Source organism: Leptodactylus fuscus, chromosome 4 (assembly GCF_031893055.1).
Source record: "Leptodactylus fuscus isolate aLepFus1 chromosome 4, aLepFus1.hap2, whole genome shotgun sequence".
NCBI classification, from domain to species: Eukaryota; Metazoa; Chordata; class Amphibia; order Anura; family Leptodactylidae; genus Leptodactylus; species Leptodactylus fuscus.
Genome location: NC_134268.1, coordinates 133,202,512 through 133,227,289, shown reverse-complemented (window position 1 = coordinate 133,227,289; position 24,778 = coordinate 133,202,512). Strand labels below are relative to the sequence as shown.

The 24,778-nt window shown below is 44.1% G+C and overlaps 1 protein-coding gene across 1 annotated transcript in view; it reads left to right on the top strand.

Moving 5' to 3' along the window:
- COL15A1 (collagen type XV alpha 1 chain) overlaps positions 1–24,778 on the top strand; it is a 257,018-nt gene that overhangs the window by 102,902 nt on the left and 129,338 nt on the right. Inside the window, exons 7-8 of the mRNA XM_075271081.1 lie at positions 19,311–19,411; positions 21,192–21,326. Coding sequence (XP_075127182.1) covers positions 19,311–19,411; positions 21,192–21,326 — 236 coding nt within the window. The remainder of the gene's footprint in view (positions 1–19,310; positions 19,412–21,191; positions 21,327–24,778) is intronic.

Sequence of the window (24,778 nt, the reverse complement as noted above, 5' to 3'; positions counted from 1 at the left end):
TAGATACCGCATTCAAAAGTGAACAACGATCTTTATCTGCCACTAAATTTTCCGCTCTATCTAACATCCATTGAGGATAATTTCTAGTTTTTAGTCTTTGGAAAGTCTCATTTTTAGTGACCTCATAATCTTCTGGATGAGAGCAAGATCTTTTAGCTCTTACAAGTTCACCAATAGGGATAGCCCTAGCTGTATGTGGGGGATGGCAACTATCTTTTCTCAAAATAGTATTACCTGCAGTTTTTTTACGAAATAATTTGGTCACAACCTTACCTGTATGAACATCCCCCCGCAAAGTAATATCTAAAAAATCAACAGAAACAAAATCAAAGGCGTGTGTGAACTTTAAATTAAACAAATTATCATTCAAATAAACCAAAAATTCTGGTATGGGCGCTACATCTCCATAAATGCATAAATATCAGACCAACACACACTGGTACCTAATTTGTCTTTATTGCTAACCGATGTGAAATGAATCTTGCTGTTAGTCTCTAGCATATATATACTAGCATGGTTGTGCTCAGTTTAAAAAAGCCATGACTAAGGAACTGTGTGTTCCGAAACGCGTCGGCGTTTTTTAATGTGTTTTTTGTCATCACTTTTTCTTCATTGTTATATGTTTTTTACGCTGGAAATGGAATAAAGTATTTTTCTACGTCTTCCTCCGAGTGATGCTGATCTTCATCCTTGTTTATAACCGGGGTAATGTCATATGTGAGTATAAACTGATATTGGGGCACATATATGACACTGGTGTACCCGGGATAACATATGTAATGTCATATGTGGGTATAAACTGATATTAGGGCCCAGCCAGACAAAGAAGGGAAGAAGGTTATTTGGTTTTTGGAGCACAGACTTAGACGGTTTGGTTTTTGGATGCCATGGCACTTTTGCAGAGACTCTAAAATTTCCCCTACAAAATGGGGTCACTTCTTGGGGAATTCCAGTTTACTGGCACCTCCAGGGCTCTGCAAAAACAACATGGCGCCCAGAAAGTCCCTCTAAATCTGTACCCCAAAAGCTAAAAAGCGCAGTGCTCCTTCGCTTCTGAGCCCTGCTGTGCGCCCAAGCAGCAGTTTATACCCACATATATAATTTTTTTGCCCCTCGGGAAGGCCCACTTAATAGTTTTAGGAGTGCAGGTCTCTGACAACACAAAGTGGGTGCAATGCATTGGATACCAAAATGGCATATTTCTTTAAAAATTTCAATTTTTGGGAAGCATTTTTAGTCTCAAAATCATAATACCACTTGATACATTCCTTGACGGGTGTAGTTTCTAAAATGGGGTCACTTTTGAGGGGTTTCTATTGTATTGATACTTTAGGGGCTCAGCAAATGCGACATGGCACCTCAAAACTATTCCAGCAATATATGCCCTCCAAAATCCAAATAGCGCTCTTTCCATTCTGAGCCCCAACATGTACCCATACAGCAGATTATGATCCCATATGGGGTATTGCCGTGTTCAATTGTGTAACAAACTGTGGGGGGCTCTTAATTCTCTAACTACTTGCAAAAATTAAAAATATGGCGCTAAATGGACGATTTATTGGAAAAAAAGTAATTTTTCATTTTCACATCTCAATGGTAAAAAAATCTGTGAAACACCTGTAGGGTCCAAGTGCTCACTAAACCCCTTGATAAATTCCTTGAGGGGTCTATTTTTCAAAATGGGGTCGTTTTGGGGAGGGGGGGGGGGTTCCACTGCTCTAGCACTTCAGGGGCTCTCCAAATGCAACATGGTGCCTGAAACAGATTTCAGCTAAATTTGCCCTCCAAAATCCCAATAGCGATCCTTCAGCTCTGGACTTTACAGTGTGCCCATAGATCACTTTACATCCACATGTGGGGCATTTCTGTAGTTGGGGCAAAGTGCTTGACAATTTGTGGGGTGCATTTTCTTTTTTAACCCCTTGTGGAAATGCATAATTTGGGGTTAAAGCTACATTTTATAGCAAAAAATGTCACTTTTCCTTTTGTTGGGCCAATTCTGTTACACTCCTGTAGGGTCAAAGGGCTCACTAAACCCCTTGGTAAATTCCTTGAGGGGTATAGTTTCCAAAATGGGGTGACATTTTGGGGGTTTCCACTGTTTTGGCACATTGGGGGCTCTGCAAAAGGGACATGGTGCCTGAAAAGTATTCTAGTAAAATCTGGCCTACAAAATCCAATTAGCGCTCCATCCGCTCTGAGAGCGACCGTGTGCCCGTACATTAGGGTACCAGCACATATGGGGTATTGTCGTGTTCAGGAGAAATTGTGTAACAAAATGTGGGGTGCAGTTTCTCCTTTAACCCTTTGTGAAGATGAAAAATTTGGGGCTACAGTGACATTTTATTATAAAAAAAAGTAATTTTTCATTTTCACATCTCAATGGTAAAAAAATCTGTGAAACACCTGTAGGGTCCAAGTGCTCACTATACCCCTTGATAAATTCCTTGAGGGGTCTAGTTTACAAAATGGGGTGACATTTTGGGGTTTTCCACTGTTTTGGCACCTTGGGGGCTTTGCAATCGGGGCATGGCGCCTGAAAAATATTCTAGCAAAATCTGGCCTACAAAATCCAATTAGCGCTCCATCCGCTCTGAGAGCGACCGTGTGCCCGTACATTAGGGTACCAGCACATATGGGGTATTGTCGTGTTCGGGAGAAATTGTGTAACAAAATGTGGGGTGCAGTTTCTCCTTTAAACCTTAGTAAATGTGTAAATTCTAGGGCTAAATGAATATATTAGTGACAGAAATTGAAAAATGTAAATTTGACCTCCATTTTGTTTTAATTGTTGTGAAATGCTGAAAGGGTTAAGAAACTTTCTAACTGCTGTTTTGGATTCTTTCAGGAGTGCAGTTTTTAGAATGGGGTGACTTTTGGGGGGTTTTATTAGAGAGGCCTTTCAAGTTCCCTTCAGAACTGAACTGGTCCCTTGAAAAATGTGTTTTGGAAATTTTCTTGAAAATTTGGAAAATTACTGCTTGACTTGTAAGCCTTGTAATATCTGAAAAAAATGAAAGGGTGCTTAAAATTTGATTGCTACATAAATCAGAGACATGGTTAATTATATTTATGAAAAAATTCGGGTAGTATGACTTTCTATTTGAAAGGCTTGCAATTTCAAAGTTTGAAAACTGCATTTTTTTCAAAATTTTCACCAAATTTCCTATTTTTTCATAATTAAAGACAAAACATATCGACGAAAATTTACTACTGACATGAAGTACAATGTGTTACGAAAAAACAATCTCAGAATCACTTGTGTAAGTTAAAGCGTCTCAAAGTTATCGCCATTTAAAGTGACATGTCAGATTTGAAAAAAGAGGCCTGGTCCTTAAGTCACTTTTGGGCTGTGTCTCTAAGGGGTTAAGGATGCTCGAGGGCAGACATGAGCATCTGCACTACCACTAGCTTTAAGCCCAAATACTATGGTCAAAATTGGACGAGACACCGTGTCTGCAGCACCTCATTCATCAAATCAAACTGACATGATCAATCTGACATGCAGAAATTCCTGAAGAAATCCCCCCAACCCTTTCTCCCTGCTGATAAATCGCAGTCAAATGATTCCAATATAGCTCCTGTAGCAGAGAGTGACCCTTGTAATGAGGAATCGCCCATGGATACACACTCAGATTTAATCACCAAAGACTTCTTTAAGGAAACGGTAGCTCAAGCTCTCTCCCAAGCAATTTCCCCAGGACTTAAAGATATTTCAGATCTCCGGGATGATATTAAATCAATGAACAAAAGAGTTGAGGTGTTGGAGGCTGATCAGGCGTCTACAGTAAAAATCATTAAAACTCTCACACCCAGAGTGGACACTCATATGGAACACTTGAACAAAACTTATCTATTGCTGGAGGACCTTGAAAATAGGAAAAGATGGAGAAATGTGCGTATCAGAGGCTTGCCTGAGAAACATGCATCGGACTCTTTAGCTGATGTTTCTATGGCTATTTTGAAGTCAATATTGGGGGAGGAGGATCCGGATGGCATCGAAATAGAAAGGGTGCATAGAGCCATCCGACCCAAGCCAGACCATGACAACCCCCCCCCCCCCCAGAGATGTTATGTGCGGCTTATTGTCTTCAGCCCATACCTCTGCAATACTGCAGGCGGCCAGAGATGTGAGGAACCTCTCATTTGAAGGCGACTGCATACAGCTGTACCAAGACCTCGCTCCTGCCACACTACAGAAGAGACGATTGCTGCGGCCCCTACTCGAAGCCCTAAAGGCACAAAAGCTATAATATGCATGGCTTTTCCCATTTGGACTCTCGATTCTCAAGAATGGTAGAAAGATTAATATATTCACTCCAAAGGATCTGGACTCCGCATGGGAGGCGCTTGTGTCAGATGAATCGCCTACCCTACCTGGAGTGAGTGGAGGAGGTGATCCTCGTACCCCCGGCTGCTTTCGCTCGCCAAGATCAAAGAGATGTTTGCAGCGCACGCCAGATATGAGACGTAGAGTCTGCTGCAACATGGACTCTGGTGAGCATACCTATTTTATGTGACGGACTTTACACCACAGTCATTGTTGCAACTTGTACTACCCCCTTGTCTTTCCATCCCTTCCCTCTTCCTCCCCCCCCTCTCCACAGCCATGTTTATTTGATATACAGCGTTGGCCAAAAGTATTGACTCCCTAGGAGTGTACCACTTCTACCTCTCGGGATAATGGAGTTCTCCCCTTCCACTGCCTCCTCTGATGACCTGACACGGTCAGCAACGCTCAACTGCATGTCTTTTAATGTCAAAGGTATGAACTCCCCGAATGAAAGACACCACATCTTTCTTTTGCTGCGGAAAGGGAATGCGGATGTAGTTTTCTTACAGGAAATGCACTTCAAAAGTGACAAGATACCTAAACTTTCCATGAAAAATTTCAATCAGCATTTCCACTGCGCTCATACACAGTCGGCATCGAAAGGGGTGTCCATCCTCATAAATTCTAAAGTCCCTTTCCATTGCACTCAGACCTATATGGACCCTGAAGGGAGAGCGATATTTCTCAAGGGCACAATAGCCACGCTTCCATATACCTTGCCAATTTATATGCACCCAATAGGAATCAGACGTCCTGGATCATTAACACTCTCCAAACCCTAGGACTCTTCCGTGCTGTGCCAATTATTTTGGGTGGAGACTTCAATGTAGCGATGAACGACCTGCTAGACTCTTCTGCCGCAACCGCCCTTCTCCCACAGAGATCTATCGGAGCTATCAACAAGGCGCTGCAAGAACTAGACCTGTTATATTCATGGAGGACTCATAACCCCACCACAAGAGACTACACATTCTATTCCCATACAGCAAAAACCTACCACCGTATTGATTATATATTTATCACTAAGGACTTACTCCCCCTCTCCTCCAGAGTGAGAATTGGCCTGTTCACTGTCTCGGACTATGCACCGGTAACAGTCAGCATCGCACTCCAACAAGTCCCGAAGGGACAATAGATATGGAGACTGAATGAATCCTTACTGGACTCCCCAGAGCACTTTAAGTTTGTGGAAAAACACTTACGAGACTATTTTGATAGTAATGTGACGCTAGATGTCACACCACAGATTGTATGGGAGGCTTACAAAGCATATCAGGGGCATACTTATCACCATATCAGGGGCATACTTATCACCCTTGCTTCGAAAGATAAAAAAGAGAGACAGAGGAAACTTGATGACGTCCTAGGGAACATTGCGAGGCTTGAAAGGGAACATAAAAGGACAAAAATCTGTAAATGCTCATCAAGAAGTCACTGCACTCAGACACTCACTACTGGACCTCTTAAATGCCAGAGCAGCGAAACACCACCTCCACTATCGTAAGCTCATATACGCACATGGAGATAAGGGTAATCACTTAATGTCATCCCTCATTCATAAAGAGAAGAGTCGCTCCTATATCTCCACTGTCAAATCCAAAAATGGCAACCTGGTCCATCAAACATCTGATATAGTGGAGGAGTTTGTACGGTTCTACTCGAAACTATACAATCTGCAAGCAGATGACCCACAAGACTCCCAGCAGACTAAACAGGCCTTGACGGAAGCCTTTCTTGCCAAACTCACCTTGCCCACTATGTCTGAGGAGGATGCCCGTTCCATCGTAAGCCCTATTTCTGTCAAAGAACTCACAACGGTCCTTAATAGCTTCCCGGTGGGTAAAAGTTCAGGCCCAGACGGCATACCTTTGCACTATTACAAAAAGTTTCAGCACATCCTGCTCCCCCACCTTGCGTCAATGTGCAATACCTTATTACAAGGGAAGAAGCTACTGGTCCAGATACAGGAAGCTCACATCACTTTAATACCGAAGAAGAGTAGAGATCCCACGGCCTGTGGCAACTATAGACCCATTTCATTACTTAACCTGGACTTGAAGATTTGGGCCAAGCTCCTGGCAACGCATATACGACCTATAATACCGAATCTGATAAACCCCGAACAATCAGGATTTGTACAGGGTAGGGAAGGAATGGATAATACTTCATGTCTCCTCCCTATCATCCCTATAGGGCAAAGAAAATAAATATCCCACTTGTGTTGCTGAGTGTCGACGCAGAAAAATCCTTCGACAGAGTGGACTGGGAGTACATGAGGTATACCCTGCTAAAATTTGGCTTCCCCCCTCCCTTTGTTGAAGCGATCTTTATGTTATACACAGCTCCACATGCACGGCTTAAGATTAATGGGACACTTTCCAAAGCCTTCCACATTACCAATGGGACCAGACAAGGCTTCCCCCTATCACCCACTCTGTTTATATTGGTCCTAGAAACATTACTTCAAACTGTCCGACAGGACCCAAGAGTGCAAGGAATGCAGACAGGTGACCTAGCCTTTGCGGACGATGTCCTTTTTGTGATAACCAATCCCAAGAGTGGCCTTCCAGCACTGACAGAGATACTGGGAAACTTTGGAGTTGTCTCCAGGTACAAAGCCAACCTTAAGAAGTCCAAAGTCCTCAACTTCTCCTTGGGAAACAATAGATCCAGAGCATTACAACAGAACTCGCCCTTTCAATGGGCGAACAAGTCCATTAAATATTTGGGAATAAAGCTTACCCCCCAGGTGCAGGACCTTTATGAACTCAACTTCACCCCGTTGCACAATACACTCAAGAAGGACCTGAGCCGTATTTTATGCCGAAGCTTCTGTATGTAATGGCTATGCTCCCCATTTACCTGCCAAAAGGCTTCTTTTCATCGATCAGAGGATTGTTCTCCAGGTTCATCTGGAACCACAAACCGCCCAGACTTGCTTGGCCCCTACTCGTCAAGCAAAAAATACAAAGAGACCTGGGTTTGACCGATATTTCCCTCTACTACAAAGCTAACCAGGTTGGAGGTTATTTCCCACAGCGCTTTGCTACTGGCCAAGCATTGTGGTAAAAGCTAACAATGTTAGCTAGTTCCCATGGGAATCAATGGATGCAGCGGCACACAGCCTGTGCCGGCGTCCAGCCACTTAACCCCCTGCGCGCCGGCTGTGTCCATTCATTCTAATGGAAGACTAGCTAACATCTCTAGTGGCTAACACCTGCACTTTATTACCTTCCCTGCCTTCTCAATTGCTGGGTATACAGCGCCCAATGAGCACTGTATATACAGCTATAGGCGCCACCATGATACGGCCGCCCTCTGGACATAGCATCACTACAGCACGCCCTGGAGGTGGCAGCAGAGGTTGGCCTGGGCAGGATAGTCGACAGGTGAGTAAATTATCGGCCGCTATTTATTAATACAATATTTATGTTAGGTGGTCAAATAAAGAGGCATATTATACTGTTTGGGGTCAAAAGGGGGTCATAACTTGTGTGGGAGCCATAACAAAGACATCATATACTGTGTGTGTGTGGGGGGGGGGGGTAAAAGTAAAAATAAGAGAATCATAAACTGTGTGGGGAGCCATAAAAAGAGAGATCATATACTGTAGGGAGTAAAAAGGGGGTTATATACTGTTTGGGGGGGGGGATTAAAAAAAAGGGGTCAAACCGTGTGGGGGCCATAAAAAGGGGATGATATGCTGTATAGGGGGAGTACACAAAAGGTGATCATATAATGTGTGCTGGGCCAGAAAAAGTGTGTTATATAATGTGTGGGGGGGGGGGGGGGGGCAGAAAAATCAAGTTATATCTCAAAGAAGGGGATTTGGGGGGGGGGGGGTTCGTACAATTTTAATTAGGGGGATCCATCACAAAACCAAAGCTAGCTGGGTCGGATATCTTTTTTTTTTTTTTCCCTAGAGTTCGCCTCAGGCAGCAGAGAGTCTAGGTAAATCCTCCAAATTTTGGGGAAGATCTATACAGTCTATAATAGAAGTAGTATCAGTTTGCAGTGAAGTAAAATAGATTTGCATTGTAATACATTTCATTAGTGATCAAATTCCCTGTTGTTTAATACCCCTAGGAGAGTCTAATAACTACTACTACTACTAAGTGAAACACATACACATTAAGTATCCCTGTTTTTGAAAACACACAGTCTACAAACTGTATAGGGGGGAAAAAATCTAAAGAGCCTAATTATGGTTTTTCTTGCTGTTCCACCTCTCTTACAAATTTGAATAAAAAGCGACCAAAGCAATAGACAATCCCAAACTGATAAAACTAAAAAAATTAAATCTGACCATGCAAAAAATATGCCCTATGCATCCCCATTCCCAATTTTTTTTTTTTTTCTTGCAAAGTTTATGATTTTTTATACAGTTTAAACATAAATAAGACTATATAATTTTGATATCCCTAGAATTGTATCGACAGGTGGCATGTCATTTTGGCTGCACAGTGCCAAAAATACATTATTAATAATGTTGCACTAATGCAGTTTTCCTCTGAAATTTTTTACATTGTATAGAATTTTAAGTTTAGTATTTTAGTACCATTGTTAAGTACAAATTGTACTTCAATCATTAAGCCTTAATATGGACATGACTATGATGTAAAGCATATCAATAAATAATAAAGTCATATTACAATTAGAGATGAGCGAACACTAAAATGTTCGAGGTTCGAAATTCGATTCGAACAGCCGCTCAATGTTCGTGTGTTCGAACGGGTTTCGAACCCCATTATAGTCTATGGGGAACAGATACTCGTTAAGGGGGAAACCCAAATCCGTGTCTGGAGGGTCACCAAGTCCACTATGACACCCCAGGAAATGATGCCAACACCTCTGGAATGACACTGGGACAGCAGGGGAAGCATGTCTGGGGGCATCTAACACACCAAAGACCCTCTATTACCCCAACATCACAGCCTAACAACTACACACTTTACACACTCAATACCACCTCTCTGACAGTAGGAAAACACCTTGAAACATGTGTATTTGGCACTTGCAGTGAGGAGAGCTTGTCACCAGCAGTGAATTTGGCCCTTGTAGTAAGTTGAGGTTGGCACCAACATTTGTTTTGAAAATCAGGGTGGATTGAGCCTCTAACCAGCAGAGTTTGGGCAAATTCATGGTGGAGGGAGCCTCTAAACACCCCAGTTTGGGCAAATTCATGGTGGAGGGAGCCTCTAAAAACCCCAGTTTGGACCAATTCATGGTGGAGGGAGCCTCTAACCAGCCCAGTTTGGGCAAATTCATGGTGGAGGGAGCCTCTAAAAAACCCAGTTTGGACCAATTCATGGTGGAGGGAGCCTCTAACCAGCCCAGTTTGGGCAAATTCATGGTGGAGGGAGCCTCTAACCAGCCCAGTTTGGACCAATTAATGGTGGAGGGAGCCTCTAACCAGCCCAGTTTGGACCAATTAATGGTGGAGGGAGCCTCTAACCAGCCCAGTTTGAACCAATTCATGGTGGAGGGAGCCTCTAACCAGCCCAGTTTGGGCAAATTCATGGTGGAGGGAGCCTCTAACCAGCCCAGTTTGGACCAATTCATGGTGGAGGGAGCCTCTAAACAGCCAAGTTTTGGGAAATTCATGGTGGAGGGAGCCTCTAACCAGCCCAGTTTGGACCAATTCATGGTGGAGGGAGCCTCTAAACAGCCAAGTTTTGGGAAATTCATGGTGGAGGGAGCCTCTAACCAGCCCAGTTTGGACCAATTCATGGTGGAGGGAGCCTCTAAAAAACCCAGTTTGGACCAATTCATGGTGGAGGGAGCCTCTAAACAGCCCAGTTTGGGCAAATTCATGGTGGAGGGAGCCTCTAACCAGCCCAGTTTGGACCAATTAATGGTGGAGGGAGCCTCTAAACAGCCCAGTTTGGGCAAATTCATGGTGGAGGGAGCCTCTAACCAGCCCAGTTTGGACCAATTCATGGTGGAGGGAGCCTCTAACCAGCCCAGTTTGGGCAAATTCATGGTGGAGGGAGCCTCTAAAAAACCCAGTTTGGACCAATTCATGGTGGAGGGAGCCTCTAACCAGCCCAGTTTGGGCAAATTCATGGTGGAGGGAGCCTCTAACCAGCCCAGTTTGGACCAATTAATGGTGGAGGGAGCCTCTAACCAGCCCAGTTTGGACCAATTCATGGTGGAGGGAGCCTCTAACCAGCCCAGTTTGGACCAATTAATGGTGGAGGGAGCCTCTAAACAGCCAAGTTTTGGGAAATTCATGGTGGAGGGAGCCTCTAACCAGCCCAGTTTGGACCAATTAATGGTGGAGGGAGCCTCTAAACAGCCAAGTTTTGGGAAATTCATGGTGGAGGGAGCCTCTAACCAGCCCAGTTTGGACCAATTCATGGTGGAGGGAGCCTCTAAACAGCCAAGTTTTGGGAAATTCATGGTGGAGGGAGCCTCTAACCAGCCCAGTTTGGACCAATTCATGGTGGAGGGAGCCTCTAAAAAACCCAGTTTGGACCAATTCATGGTGGAGGGAGCCTCTAAACAGCCCAGTTTGGGCAAATTCATGGTGGAGGGAGCCTCTAACCAGCCCAGTTTGGACCAATTAATGGTGGAGGGAGCCTCTAAACAGCCCAGTTTGGGCAAATTCATGGTGGAGGGAGCCTCTAACCAGCCCAGTTTGGACCAATTCATGGTGGAGGGAGCCTCTAACCAGCCCAGTTTGGGCAAATTCATGGTGGAGGGAGCCTCTAAAAAACCCAGTTGGGACCAATTCATGGTGGAGGGAGCCTCTAACCAGCCCAGTTTGGGCAAATTCATGGTGGAGGGAGCCTCTAACCAGCCCAGTTTGGACCAATTAATGGTGGAGGGAGCCTCTAACCAGCCCAGTTTGGACCAATTCATGGTGGAGGGAGCCTCTAACCAGCCCAGTTTGGACCAATTAATGGTGGAGGGAGCCTCTAAACAGCCAAGTTTTGGGAAATTCATGGTGGAGGGAGCCTCTAACCAGCCCAGTTTGGACCAATTAATGGTGGAGGGAGCCTCTAAACAGCCAAGTTTTGGGAAATTCATGGTGGAGGGAGCCTCTAACCAGCCCAGTTTGGACCAATTCATGGTGGAGGGAGCCTCTAAACAGCCCAGTTTGGGCAAATTCATGGTGGAGGGAGCCTCTAAAAAACCCAGTTTGGACCAATTCATGGTGGAGGGAGCCTCTAATTAGCCCAGTTTGGACCAATTAATTGTGGAGGGAGCCTCTAACCAGCCCAGTTTGGACCAATTAATGGTGGAGGGAGCCTCTAAACAGCCCAGTTTGGGCAAATTCATGGTGGAGGGAGCCTCTAACCAGCCCAGTTTGGACCAATTAATGGTGGAGGGAGCCTCTAACCAGCCCAGTTTGGACCAATTAATGGTGGAGGGAGCCTCTAACCACCCCAGTTTGGACCAATTCATGGTGGAGGGAGCCTCTAACCAGCCCAGTTTGGACCAATTCATGGTGGAGGGAGCCTCTAACCAGCCCAGTTTGGACCAATTAATGGTGGAGGGAGCCTCTAACCACCCCAGTTTGGACCAATTCATGGTGGAGGGAGCCTCTAAAAACCCCAGTTTGGACCAATTCATGGTGGAGGGAGCCTCTAACCAGCCCAGTTTGGACCAATTCATGGTGGAGGGAGCCTCTAAACAGCCAAGTTTGGACCAATTCATGGTGAAGGGAGCCTCTAAAAACCCGTTTGGACCAATTCATGGTGGAGGGAGCCTCTAACCAGCCCAGTTTGGACCAATTAATGGTGGAGGGAGCCTCTAACCAGCCCAGTTTGGACCAATTCATGGTGGAGGGAGCCTCTAAACAGCCCAGTTTGGGCAAATTCATGGTGGAAGGAGCCTCTAACCAGCAGAGTTGTGGGAAAGCAGGGTGGAGGGAGCCTCTAACCAGCAGAGTTGGTGGAAATCAGGGTGGAGGGAGCCTCTAACCAGCAGAGTTGGGGGAAATCATGTTGGAGGGAGCCTAGTATTAGCAGAATTGTGCAACGCTTATGGTGGATGAGTATGAGGATGCGGAGGAATTGGAGAGGTTGAGTACAGACATGGAGTTTCATGTTGGGGTGCTTTACACAGGTGGGCACAAAAATGAAGGCTCTATCCAGTGGTGGTTCATTTTTATCAAAGTGAGCCGGTCGGCACTCTCAGCTGACAGACGGGTGCGCTTGTCAGTGATGATGCCACCGGCTGCACTGAACACCCTCTCAGATAGGACGCTGGCGGCAGGACAGGACAGCACCTCCAAGGCATATAGGGCAAGTTCAAGCCACAGGTCCAACTTCGACACCCAATACGTGTAGGGCGCAGAGGGGTCGGAGAGGACAGGGCTGTGGTCGGAAAGGTATTCCCGCAACATGCGCCTATACTTCTCACGCCTGGTGACACTAGGACCCTCCGTGGCGGCACTTTGGCGAGGGGGTGCCATCAAGGTGTCCCAGACCTTAGACAGTGTGCCCCTCGTTTGTGTGGACCGGTGAGAACTTGGTTGCCTACTGGAGGAACTGCCCTCCCTGCCGCCACTGTCACATGCTGGAAACATCTCCATCATATTCTGCACCAATTGCCTGTGGCAAGCATTGATGCGATTGGCCCTCCCCTCTACCGGAATAAAAGACGAGATGTTGTTTTTATACCGGGGGTCAAGGATAGCAAAGATCCAGTACTGGTTGTCCTCCATGATTTTGACAATACGCTTGTCGGTTGTAAAGCACCCCAACATGAACTCAGCCATGTCTGCCACAGTGTTAGTTGGCATGACTCCTCTGGCCCCACCGGAAAGTTCAATCTCCATTTCCTCCTCATCCTCCATGTCTACCCATCCGCGCTGCAACAATGGGACGATTCGAAGTTGCCCGGAAGCCTCCTGTATCACCATCACATCATCGGACAACTCTTCTTCCTCCTCCTCCTCCTCCTCCTCCTCCATTAAACGCAGTGAAGCGGACAGATGTGTGGACCTACTCTCCAGCTGTGACGGATCGGATGCTATCCCTAACTCCTCTGTGTGATCTGAGTTATCCCTGATGTCAATCAGGGATTCTCTCAGAACACACAAGAGCGGGATTGTAAGGCTCACCATCGCATCCTCAGAGCTCACCCTCCTTGTGGACTCCTCAAAGACCCGTAGGATGTCACAAAGGTCTCTCATCCATGGCCACTCATGGATGTGAAACTGAGGCAGCTGACTTTGTGGCACCCTAGGGTTTTGTAGCTGGTATTCCATCAAAGGTCTCTGCTGCTCAACCACTCTATTCAACATCTGAAACGTTGAGTTCCAGCGTGTGGGGACGTCGCACAAAAGCCGGTGTTGTGGCACATGCAGGCGTTGCTGGAGAGATTTTAAGCTAGCAGCGGCTACTGTCGACTTGCGAAAGTGGGCGCACATGCGCCGCACTTTCACCAGTAGCTCTGGAACATTGGGGTAGCTCTTTAGGAAACGTTGCACCACTAGGTTGAAGACGTGGGCCAGGCATGGAACATGTTGGAGTCCGGCAAGCTCCAGAGCTGCTACCAGGTTCCGGCCGTTATCACAAACGACCATGCCTGGGCCCAGGTGCAGCGGCTCAAACCATATTGCCGTCTCATCGAGGAGGGCATCCCTCACCTCGGAGGCAGTGTGCTGTCTGTCCCCCAAGCTGATCAGCTTCAGCACAGCCTGCTGACGTCTACCAACGCCAGTGCTGCAACGTTTCCAACTCGTAGCTGGGGTCAATCTAACAGCGGAGGAGGAGGCGGTGGCGGAGGAGGAGGCGGTGGCGGAGGAGGAGGCGGTAGAGGAGGAGGAGGAGGGGGGTGTTCTTCTCGTGTCCCTGCCAGGAATGTTAGGCGGGGAGACGAGGTACACCGGGCCAGTTTGGGAAGCAGTCCCAGCCTCAACTACATTCACCCAGTGTGCCGTCAGTGAAATGTAGCGTCCCTGTCCGCATGCACTTGTCCACGCGTCGGTGGTCAAGTGGACCTTTGTGCAAAGCGCGGAACTAAGGGCCCGCCTGATGTTGAGTGACACGTGCTGGTGCAAGGCGGGGACGGCACACCGGGAGAAGTAGTGACGGCTAGGGACGGCATAGCGAGGTGCCGCAGTTGCCATCAGGTCCAGGAAGGCGGGAGTTTCAACAAGCCGGAACGCCAACATCTCCTGGGCCAGCAGTTTAGCGATGTTGGCGTTCAAGGCTTGCGCGTGTGGGTGGTTAGCAGTGTATTTCTGCCGCCGCTCCAATGTCTGAGAGATGGTGGGTTGTTGTAAAGAAACGCCTGATGGTGCCTTTGATGGTGCAGGAGAAGGAGATAAGACAGGACCAGGGGAGGATGAGGTAGAAGTCAACAAAGTGGCGGAGGCAGATGAAGTGGTGTCCTGGCTCGTCCTCTGGAGTGCATCGCCAGCACAGTCAGCAGTGGCAGTGGCAGAGGCAGAGGCAGAGGCAGTGGCAGTGGCGTGAACGGCAGGCGGCCTTTGTCCTGCCGTTGCTGCCTGCCACTGATTCCAGTGCTTGGATTCCAAATGACGGCGCATTGAAGTGGTGGACAGGTTGCTCTTCTCAGAGCCCCTAATCAATTTCGAGAGGCAAATTGTGCAGACAACACTATATCTGTCCTCGGCGCATTCCTTGAAAAAACTCCACACCTTCGAGAAACGTGCCCTCGAGGTGGGAGTTTTTCGGGGCTGGGTACGAACTGGAACATCTTGGGAGATTCCGGGTGTGGCCTGGCTTCGCCTAAGCTGCTGACCTCTGCCTCTGCCTCTAGCTACCCTTTTTGGTGCTGCACCTGCCTCAACATCCACACTACTTTCCCCGCTTGACATCCCCCCTGTCCAGGTCGGGTCAGTGTCCTCATCATCCACCACTTCCTCTTCCAACTCCTGTCTCATCTCCTCCTCCCGCACAATGCGCCAGTCAACTGGATGCCCTGACGGCAACTGCGTCACATCATCGTCGATGAGGGTGGGTTGCTGGTCATCCACCACCAAATCGAACGGAGATGGAGGAGACTCTAGTGTTTGAGCATCTGGACACAGATGCTCCTCTGTTAGGTTCGTGGAATCGTGACGTGGAGAGGCAGGTTGAGGGACAATGAAAGGAGCGGAGAACAGCTCTGGGGAGCAGGGACAGTTTGGGTTATTGTTCTGTAAAGCTTCGGAATTTTGGGAGGAAGGAAGACAAGACTGTTGGGTAATAGGAGGAGAGGAGGCAGAGTCTGACTGGCTGCTGGACAATGTGCTGTAAGCGTTCTCTGACAGCCATTGCAAGACCTGTTCCTGGTTCTCGGGCCTACTAAGGTTTGTACCCTGCAGTTTAGTTAATGTGGCAAGCAACCCTGGCACTGTGGAGTGGCGCAATGCTTGCTGCCCCACAGGAGTAGGCACGGGACGCCCTGTGGCTTCACTGCTACCTTGCTCCCCAGAACCATTCCCCCGACCTCGCCCACGGCCTCGTCCACGTCCCTTTCCGGGAGCCTTGCGCATTTTGAATTCCTAGTTAGAAATTGGCACTGTATACCAGTAGTAAAAATTGTGGGTGCACGTAACCCCAATATATTCTTTGAATTCCCAGTCAGACACTGGCACTATATGGCAGTAGCAAGAAATGAGGGTATTTGTATTCCCAATATACTCTTTGAATTCCCAGTCAGACAATGGCACTGTATACCAGTAGTAAAAATTGTGGGTGCACGTAACCCCAATATATTCTTTGAATTCCCAGTCAGACACTGGCACTATATGGCAGTAGCAAGAAATGAGGGTATTTGTATTCCCAATATACTCTTTGAATTCCCAGTCAGACAATGGCACTGTATACCAGTAGTAAAAATTGTGGGTGCACGTAACCCCAATATATTCTTTGAATTACCAGTCAGAAACTGGCACTATATGGCAGTAGCAAGAAATGAGGGTATTTATAACCCCAATATATTCTTTGAATTCCCAGTCAGACAATGGCACTGTATACCAGTAGTAAAAATTGTGGGTGCACGTAACCCCAATATATTCTTTGAATTACCAGTCAGAAACTGGCACTATATGGCAGTAGCAAGAAATGAGGGTATTTGTATTCCCAATATACTCTTTGAATTCCCAGTCAGACAATGGCACTGTATACCAGTAGTAAAAATTGTGGGTGCACGTAACCCCAATATATTCTTTGAATTACCAGTCAGAAACTGGCACTATATGGCAGTAGCAAGAAATGAGGGTATTTATAACCCCAATATATTCTTTGAATTCCCAGTCAGACAATGGCACTGTATACCAGTAGTAAAAATTGTGGGTGCACGTAACCCCAATATATTCTTTGAATTCCCAGTCAGACACTGGCACTATATGGCAGTAGCAAGAAATGAGGGTATTTGTATTCCCAATATACTCTTTGAATTCCCAGTCAGACAATGGCACTGTATACCAGTAGTAAAAATTGTGGGTGCACGTAACCCCAATATATTCTTTGAATTACCAGTCAGAAACTGGCACTATATGGCAGTAGCAAGAAATGAGGGTATTTATAACCCCAATATATTCTTTGAATTCCCAGTCAGACAATGGCACTGTATACCAGTAGTAAAAATTGTGGGTGCACGTAACCCCAATATATTCTTTGAATTACCAGTCAGAAACTGGCACTATATGGCAGTAGCAAGAAATGAGGGTATTTGTATTCCCAATATACTCTTTGAATTCCCAGTCAGACAATGGCACTGTATACCAGTAGTAAAAATTGTGGGTGCACGTAACCCCAATATATTCTTTGAATTACCAGTCAGAAACTGGCACTATATGGCAGTAGCAAGAAATGAGGGTATTTATAACCCCAATATATTCTTTGAATTCCCAGTCAGACAATGGCACTGTATACCAGTAGTAAAAATTGTGGGTGCACGTAACCCCAATATATTCTTTGAATTCCCAGTCAGAAACTGGCACTATATGGCAGTAGCAAGAAATGAGGGTATTTGTATTCCCAATATACTCTTTGAATTCCCAGTCAGACAATGGCACTGTATACCAGTAGTAAAAATTGTGGGTGCACGTAACCCCAATATATTCTTTGAATTACCAGTCAGAAACTGGCACTATATGGCAGTAGCAAGAAATGAGGGTATTTATAACCCCAATATATTCTTTGAATTCCCAGTCAGACAATGGCACTGTATACCAGTAGTAAAAATTGTGGGTGCACGTAACCCCAATATATTCTTTGAATTCCCAGTCAGAAACTGGCACTATATGGCAGTAGCAAGAAATGAGGGTATTTGTATTCCCAATATATTCTTTGAATTCCCAGTCAGACAATGGCACTGTATACCAGTAGTAAAAATTGTGGGTGCACGTAACCCCAATATATTCTTTGAATTACCAGTCAGAAACTGGCACTATATGGCAGTAGCAAGAAATGAGGGTATTTATAACCCCAATATATTCTTTGAATTCCCAGTCAGACAATGGCACTGTATACCAGTAGTAAAAATTGTGGGTGCACGTAACCCCAATATATTCTTTGAATTCCCAGTCAGACACTGGCACTATATGGCAGTAGCAAGAAATGAGGGTATTTGTATTCCCAATATACTCTTTGAATTCCCAGTCAGACAATGGCACTGTATACCAGTAGTAAAAATTGTGGGTGCACGTAACCCCAATATATTCTTTGAATTACCAGTCAGAAACTGGCACTATATGGCAGTAGCAAGAAATGAGGGTATTTATAACCCCAATATATTCTTTGAATTCCCAGTCAGACAATGGCACTGTATACCAGTAGTAAAAATTGTGGGTGCACGTAACCCCAATATATTCTTTGAATTCCCAGTCAGAAACTGGCACTATATGGCAGTAGCAAGAAATGAGGGTATTTGTATTCCCAATATACTCTTTGAATTCCCAGTCAGACAATGGCACTGTATACCAGTAGTAAAAATTGTGGGTGCACGTAACCCCAATATATTCTTTGAATTACCAGTCAGAAACTGGCACTATATGGCAGTAGCAAGAAATGAGGGTATTTGTATTCCCAATATATTCTTTGAATTCCCAGTCAGACAATGGCACTGTATACCAGTAGTAAAAATTGTGGGTGTATATAGCCCCAATTCTATTGCTAGGGGACTTGCAGGGTATTTCTGGGGTGAAGGTGGGGGGGCACACCGTTGGAACGGGGATCGGGGTATATATCGGGTATACGGGAATACACTGACAGTGTATTCCATTCAGGATCCTGGGAAAGCTGGGTTGCGGCGATTGAGCCCGTCAGTGCCACGTTACACTGACAAGCTTCTCCCTGGAATTTAGCTCTTACAAGAGCTGTTGGTTGTCTTCTCCTTCCTATCCTAGCCTGTCCCTGCCTACCCAGAATCTAAGCCCTAGCTAGCTGGACGGAAACCTCCGTCCTCGGTGAATTGCAAGCTCAGAATGACGCGAAGCTGGGCGGCGCTGTTCTTTTAAATTAGAGGTCACATGTTTTCGGCAGCCAATGGGTTTTGCCTACTTTTTTCAACGTCACCGGTGTCGTAGTTCCTGTCCCACCTACCCTGCGCTGTTATTGGAGCAAAAAAGGCGCCAGGGAAGGTGGGAGGGGAATCGAGTAATGGCGCACTTTACCACGCGGTGTTCGATTCGATTCGAACATGCCGAACAGCCTAATATCCGATCGAACATGAGTTCGATAGAACACTGTTCGCTCATCTCTAATTACAATGTATTATGCACAAAAAGAACAAATAAAAACGTGTAGTGGGACAAAATAAACAAAATGAAAGAGTTAAAAACAGAAAAAAAAAATATCTATCTGGTAGTTTACCTTGATTTTATATAGAATACAAAGGAAGAAACACTGCCTAGAGCTGCCCAAAAATGTTCCATCTTGAATTGACACCGATGGAAGTTGAAACTCAGTATATGATAGTGAGGCAGATGATTGCTTCATCTGCCACTAAACAAATTAAATATTGAAACTAATTTATTATAATGAATGATAATGCTTATATTTTTCAGAATTAAACAACAAAGAGAGTGGTATTGAAACTTCAACAGTAGAAACTTTAGATTTAAAGTTCCTAACCTCGGCCACGGACTCGGGAAGCGCTATGGGCTGGGTAAGTTCTGCTGAACAATGTGATTGTAAATGTATGTTCATACATGACAAACATTTGGGCTACTGAAATTCCAACCAATGTATCTGAATCAGGTTGTTTTTGTGCCATCTGCATGAACTGTTAGGAAATTCACATTCAGTTGCATGAGACACAGACATATATGTAAAAATTCTGTCACATGTGATCATACCCAAAAAGTATACATTTTAGACCTTTTGACATGGTTTTTAAACACACACCACATATCTAAAGAGAGGAGTTCTGTAATATAAAATAGCAGAACAATCAATGATTCTTCTATTTCATAGTATATATAAGTGCAGTATGAACTACAGGTAGAATTTTTGAAATCTGGCAGTATGGCACAGGTCTAATATAACATAGATCTACCATACCATACATATACCATACCACAGATCTACCATAACATAGATCTACCATAACATAGATCTACCATACCACAGATCTACCATACCACAGATCTACCATACCACAGATCTACCATACCACAGATCTACCATACCACAGATCTACCATACCACAGATCTACCATACCATAGATCTACCATACCATAGATCTACTATACCATAGCTCTACCATACCATAGATCTACCATACCATAGTTATACAATAGCATAGGTCTACCATACCATAGGTCTACCATACCATAGGTCTACCATACCATAGGTCTACCATACCATATATCTACCATACCATAGATCTACCATACCATAGCTATACCATACCATAGATCTACCATACCATAGCTCTACCATACCATAGTTCTACCATACCATAGTTCTACCATACCATAGTTCTACCATACCATAGTTCTACCATACCATAGAGCTACCATACCATAGAGCTACCATACCATAGATCTACCATAACATAGATCTACCATACCATAGATCTACCATACCATAGGTATACTATACTATAGCTCTACCATACCATAGCTCTACCATACCATACCATAGATCTACCATAACAAAGATTTACCGTACTACCTTATGTGTTTATTATAGGATAGAAAGTTGCATTTTTTAAGGCCATATGAAAATATATATTGTAGATTTTTAGCTATAGTAAAAAATAGGGATGGTTACATTACCAATAGAATGAAAATGTATTTTAAAAAAATGCTAAATTAAAAACAGTTTGGTTATTTTTTTGCAATATATTGTCCTCTTGGCGTCTCTGAAAATATACAAATTAGAGGCCAGTGGGTTGTAAGAGATTGAATAAAATTGTGGTAAAGGCAGGAAACGGCAAAAAAAAATAAATCCAAAAGTAGTACTTTTATCTGATGAATCCTCAACAACTATAACAACAACAATTGGTTGTAGCAGTCACATAAGCCCAGTAACCCTCAGGTAGAACCAATGTAGCAGCACCTCTGCAATGGGGAATTCAACAGACGTGTGTGGTTTTCAACTTTGTCTGCTTTTACTCCAATTTTGTCTGATCTCAGAAATCCCTATTCCATTAATATTGACAGTAAACTACAGTATATTGTAGCATTTATATACACTCTTCACCTTCCCTTTGCTGTGTGATCACGTGCTCTTCTAAACATAGCCAGACCGCATCTTTCTATCCCTATTCATCTTACCACTAGGCTGTAATGTCTGCTATGGAGATGTTTTTTTCTCAGTCAGTGTAGCCTGTTGTGTGTTATCTGAGGATGTAATTGCATGATCATTCACTAAAAAGAAAAATCCATGTTCTGAGACGTTTTATTTTGGTTAACTTCAATCTATATAATATTTGTTTTAGGGTCAAAAGGGTCAAAAAGGGGAACCAGGGAAGCCAGGTGCAATTGGACCACCAGGACTACCTGGAGTAACTGATCATCAAGCTCAAGCAGGTCTTCCTGGCTCACCAGGACTAGATGGGAAGAAAGGTGAACCTGTAAGTAAACGAATCGCATTCTCTATTTGTTGTCCTTACATACACAACAGTAAAACCATACTACAAGATTAGGAACAGAAAGCGTCTACTGTAAGAAATGCTCACTGCAAGACATAAATCATACGAGAGTTAAAGGGGTTTTCCGGGCAAAAAAATATTCTTTTTGAAAAAGGTCAGTTAGTGCTATTAATGAGTTATTAAGTACTACATCCCCCTCTCACTACCTACCCCTTCCTCTCTCACTGCCTCATACCTGTTTTCCTAGCTATCCCACCCACTACTAGCCGTTCTTAACAAACTAACTAAGCCCACCTCTCACTCCATCATACTTAACTGTCTTCCTGTCCAGATTTTCTGGGCACGGGAGATCACTACCTTCTGTGCAGCTGACTTCTTCTGCTCTTGTTGTCTGCCGACACCTGCACAATAGAGCCAGAGTGGCAGCCAACACTCCGCCTCCATTGTGCATGCATGAGACGCTGGGTCTTTCCCCTATTGCAGCCTGCCACTGCCTGCACAATAGAGCCGGCTCTATTGTGCAGGTGTGGGAAGCTGGCCTCCCTGAAGGAAGTGACGTTCCGTGGCCAGAAGATCCGGACAGGAAGACAAATAAGTATGATGGGCTGGGGAGAGGGGGGGGGGGGCGCTAGTATTGGTGACGTTCTGTTTTTGGAAACAGGAACAGAACGCCACTGGAAAATCAGAAAATGTGCCTGGGGAGGTCACATGACCGTCCCAATAATCAGGGTAAATATACAAGTAAGTTAGAAGTTAGGTGGGAGGGAAGGTATTTAGCTTAGGGTATAAGTATTGTTTTATCCTAGACAACCCTTTTAAGTTAGTTTGCAAAGCATTGGTAACTTTCAGACAAAGTAATCTATAACCCTGCATTCACACAACTGATTAACAGATACATGTAAATCCATATTTTTCTGCATTTATCCGGCCCGAACATCAGAGGAGAGGAACTCCTTGCATTATAGTTATCTATGATGGAAAGAATTCCTGACTCCCAGTGACATACTGTTCTGTAGTGATAATAGTACAGGACAAAATTTTGCAGAGAGCCAGGGACTCCTAGCATCATAGATAACTATGATGTTAGGAGTCTCGCTCCCAGCATGATATTCATGCTGGTAAACATGGCACCCACATGTACTGACTTTTATGGGTAATATCCTTCAAATTTAGATTAAAGATTACTTACTCTTAGGTTAGTACTGACATGTATTTTTGCTGCATTCACATAATCTGTCCTAAGAGTTTTCCTAAAATGCCATTTTGTCTAATTATACAGTATTAAATTGTGCAAACATATATTGCTGCATTACTAGACTATTTGCATATTCATGAGTCTAGGAAAGTCAAAACTGCAGAAATTATGGATGAAATTGTACATCTATACACTACATTATGTGCAAAGAGATTTAGATCTGGGTGTACGGTGATGATGCAATGTCCATTTATAGGCTAACCAAATTATTCTTATCAATGTCATTTGAGGCCTGAGGATCCCTTGGTAAGTCATTGGAGATGGAAAATCCACTTGATGAGTAAGGTACATTTTTACATGCATCTCTTTTAGACCAATATTTGGTGAGCCTATAGGGGTTATCCAGCTTTAAAAAAATTATCTAAAAATACATACTGTACACAGAAGTGCTAAATGCTCACTGTTTTCCTTGTGCACCTTCTTCTTGGCTTTATGAGGATAACTTTAAAAAGGACCGAACTGGATCTCCTGGTATAATTGATTAAAGATCTAAAGTCTGTAACTTGCACTGGGACCATCCCTGGAGGATAATATAAGGAATATGATATTGTAAACTCCTCAGAGTGATAGGTTTCATAGAGATTTGTAACAATGAAGGATGGGAAATGAAATCCCTTCAAATTCTGAACGTAGCTCTCATAGCATAGAGAGGTAGTGGTTGGAACAGTAGGCTCTAAATATTCCACCTCCAATACAGATCTCGTTGAACCAAATTTAGTGTAAATACTCTCTATTTGAGCGCATCTATTAGTTGCGTACAACTTCCACTACTCCTGCAAGGTGTCTGCAAGCAATGTTTTTTGCTAAATTCTAAGATTAAAGACACCTATACCCCCTTTTTCAAATGGATAATATAACACCATGCTGGCCACCATGGATGGTCTATTTGGCCATATGAAATTATTCACCACCTGTGAACAGCGTGCTGCTAGGGAACTCAATGGGGACACATCTCATAACATATAACATTTTCGGTAGGTAAATACATGTATTCTTGCGACCCACAAAAGTATCATGCAAGATACTCATTCCAAATCCTTGTTTATAGATGTGAATATTTTAATTACTTTTGTCTCCATCAACATCGCAACAGCGAATGTTAAATCAATTCCCAGATACAGTATACTTTCCCACAGCGACACAAAGGGATACTGACATCTCAAGCAATTTAATGTCGCCTTTAGTATCTTAAGCTTATAATAAAAGACATTGGAAAACAACTGTAGACTATGCGAGAAAGACTTAAGGGAAGTCTCTGATTGATTTTAAATGATAACATTATTAGTAGAGATAAGCAAAGTTTTCAAAAATTCGATTCTGCTCTTTCGCCGGCTTTCACAAAAAAATTTGATTCTAACCAAATTAATTCATGGCAAATTGCTTTATTTCCTGCCTGTAGACAGGTGGCATGTAATGTTGGCTGCACAGTGAACACTGTAAAAACAAAGCCCATTAAAAAATCGCACAAATGCACTTTTTCTTCAAATTCACCCCATTCTGAATTTTTTTCCAGCTTCCCAGTACATTGCATAGAATAGTAAATGATAGAAACATTAAGACCTTATATGACTCTGAGAGCGGTAAAATAAAAGAAGTTATGGGATTTTGAAGGGGAGGAGTCAAAAACGAAAATCGAAAAATTCCTCCAGTGGGAAGGGGTTGAAATGGGTCTTAAAATAAATATTCCTGATACAATAAATAAAAGAAATATATATATACAAGTACTTACAGTCGAGTGCACAGGGAAGGCTTGATCATGATCTACTGATCAGTTCATGGGAAAGCTAGGTGCCAGCATAATGAGTTACTAATTGCCTTTTATGCAGCAGACATTGGCCTGGCATCCAGTTTTCTAAGGATCCATAAATTTACTTATTTCTACATCTATATCAATAAATCTATTGATCTGTTCCTTAGAAAGCTGGGGGCCAGGCCAATGTCTGCTGCATAAAAGGCAATTTGTATCTCATTTTGCTGACACCCAGCTTTCCCATGAACTAATCAATAGATTTAGTGATTAAAGTGTCTGGGAAAGCTGGATGCCAGCTTAAATAGATATTTATGGTCTTTTATGCAGCAAACATTGGCCTGGAACCCTACTTTCCAGGAACTGATCAATAGATTTACTGATTTTTAAATCTATATCGATAAATCTATTGATTTCTTCCTTTGAAAACTG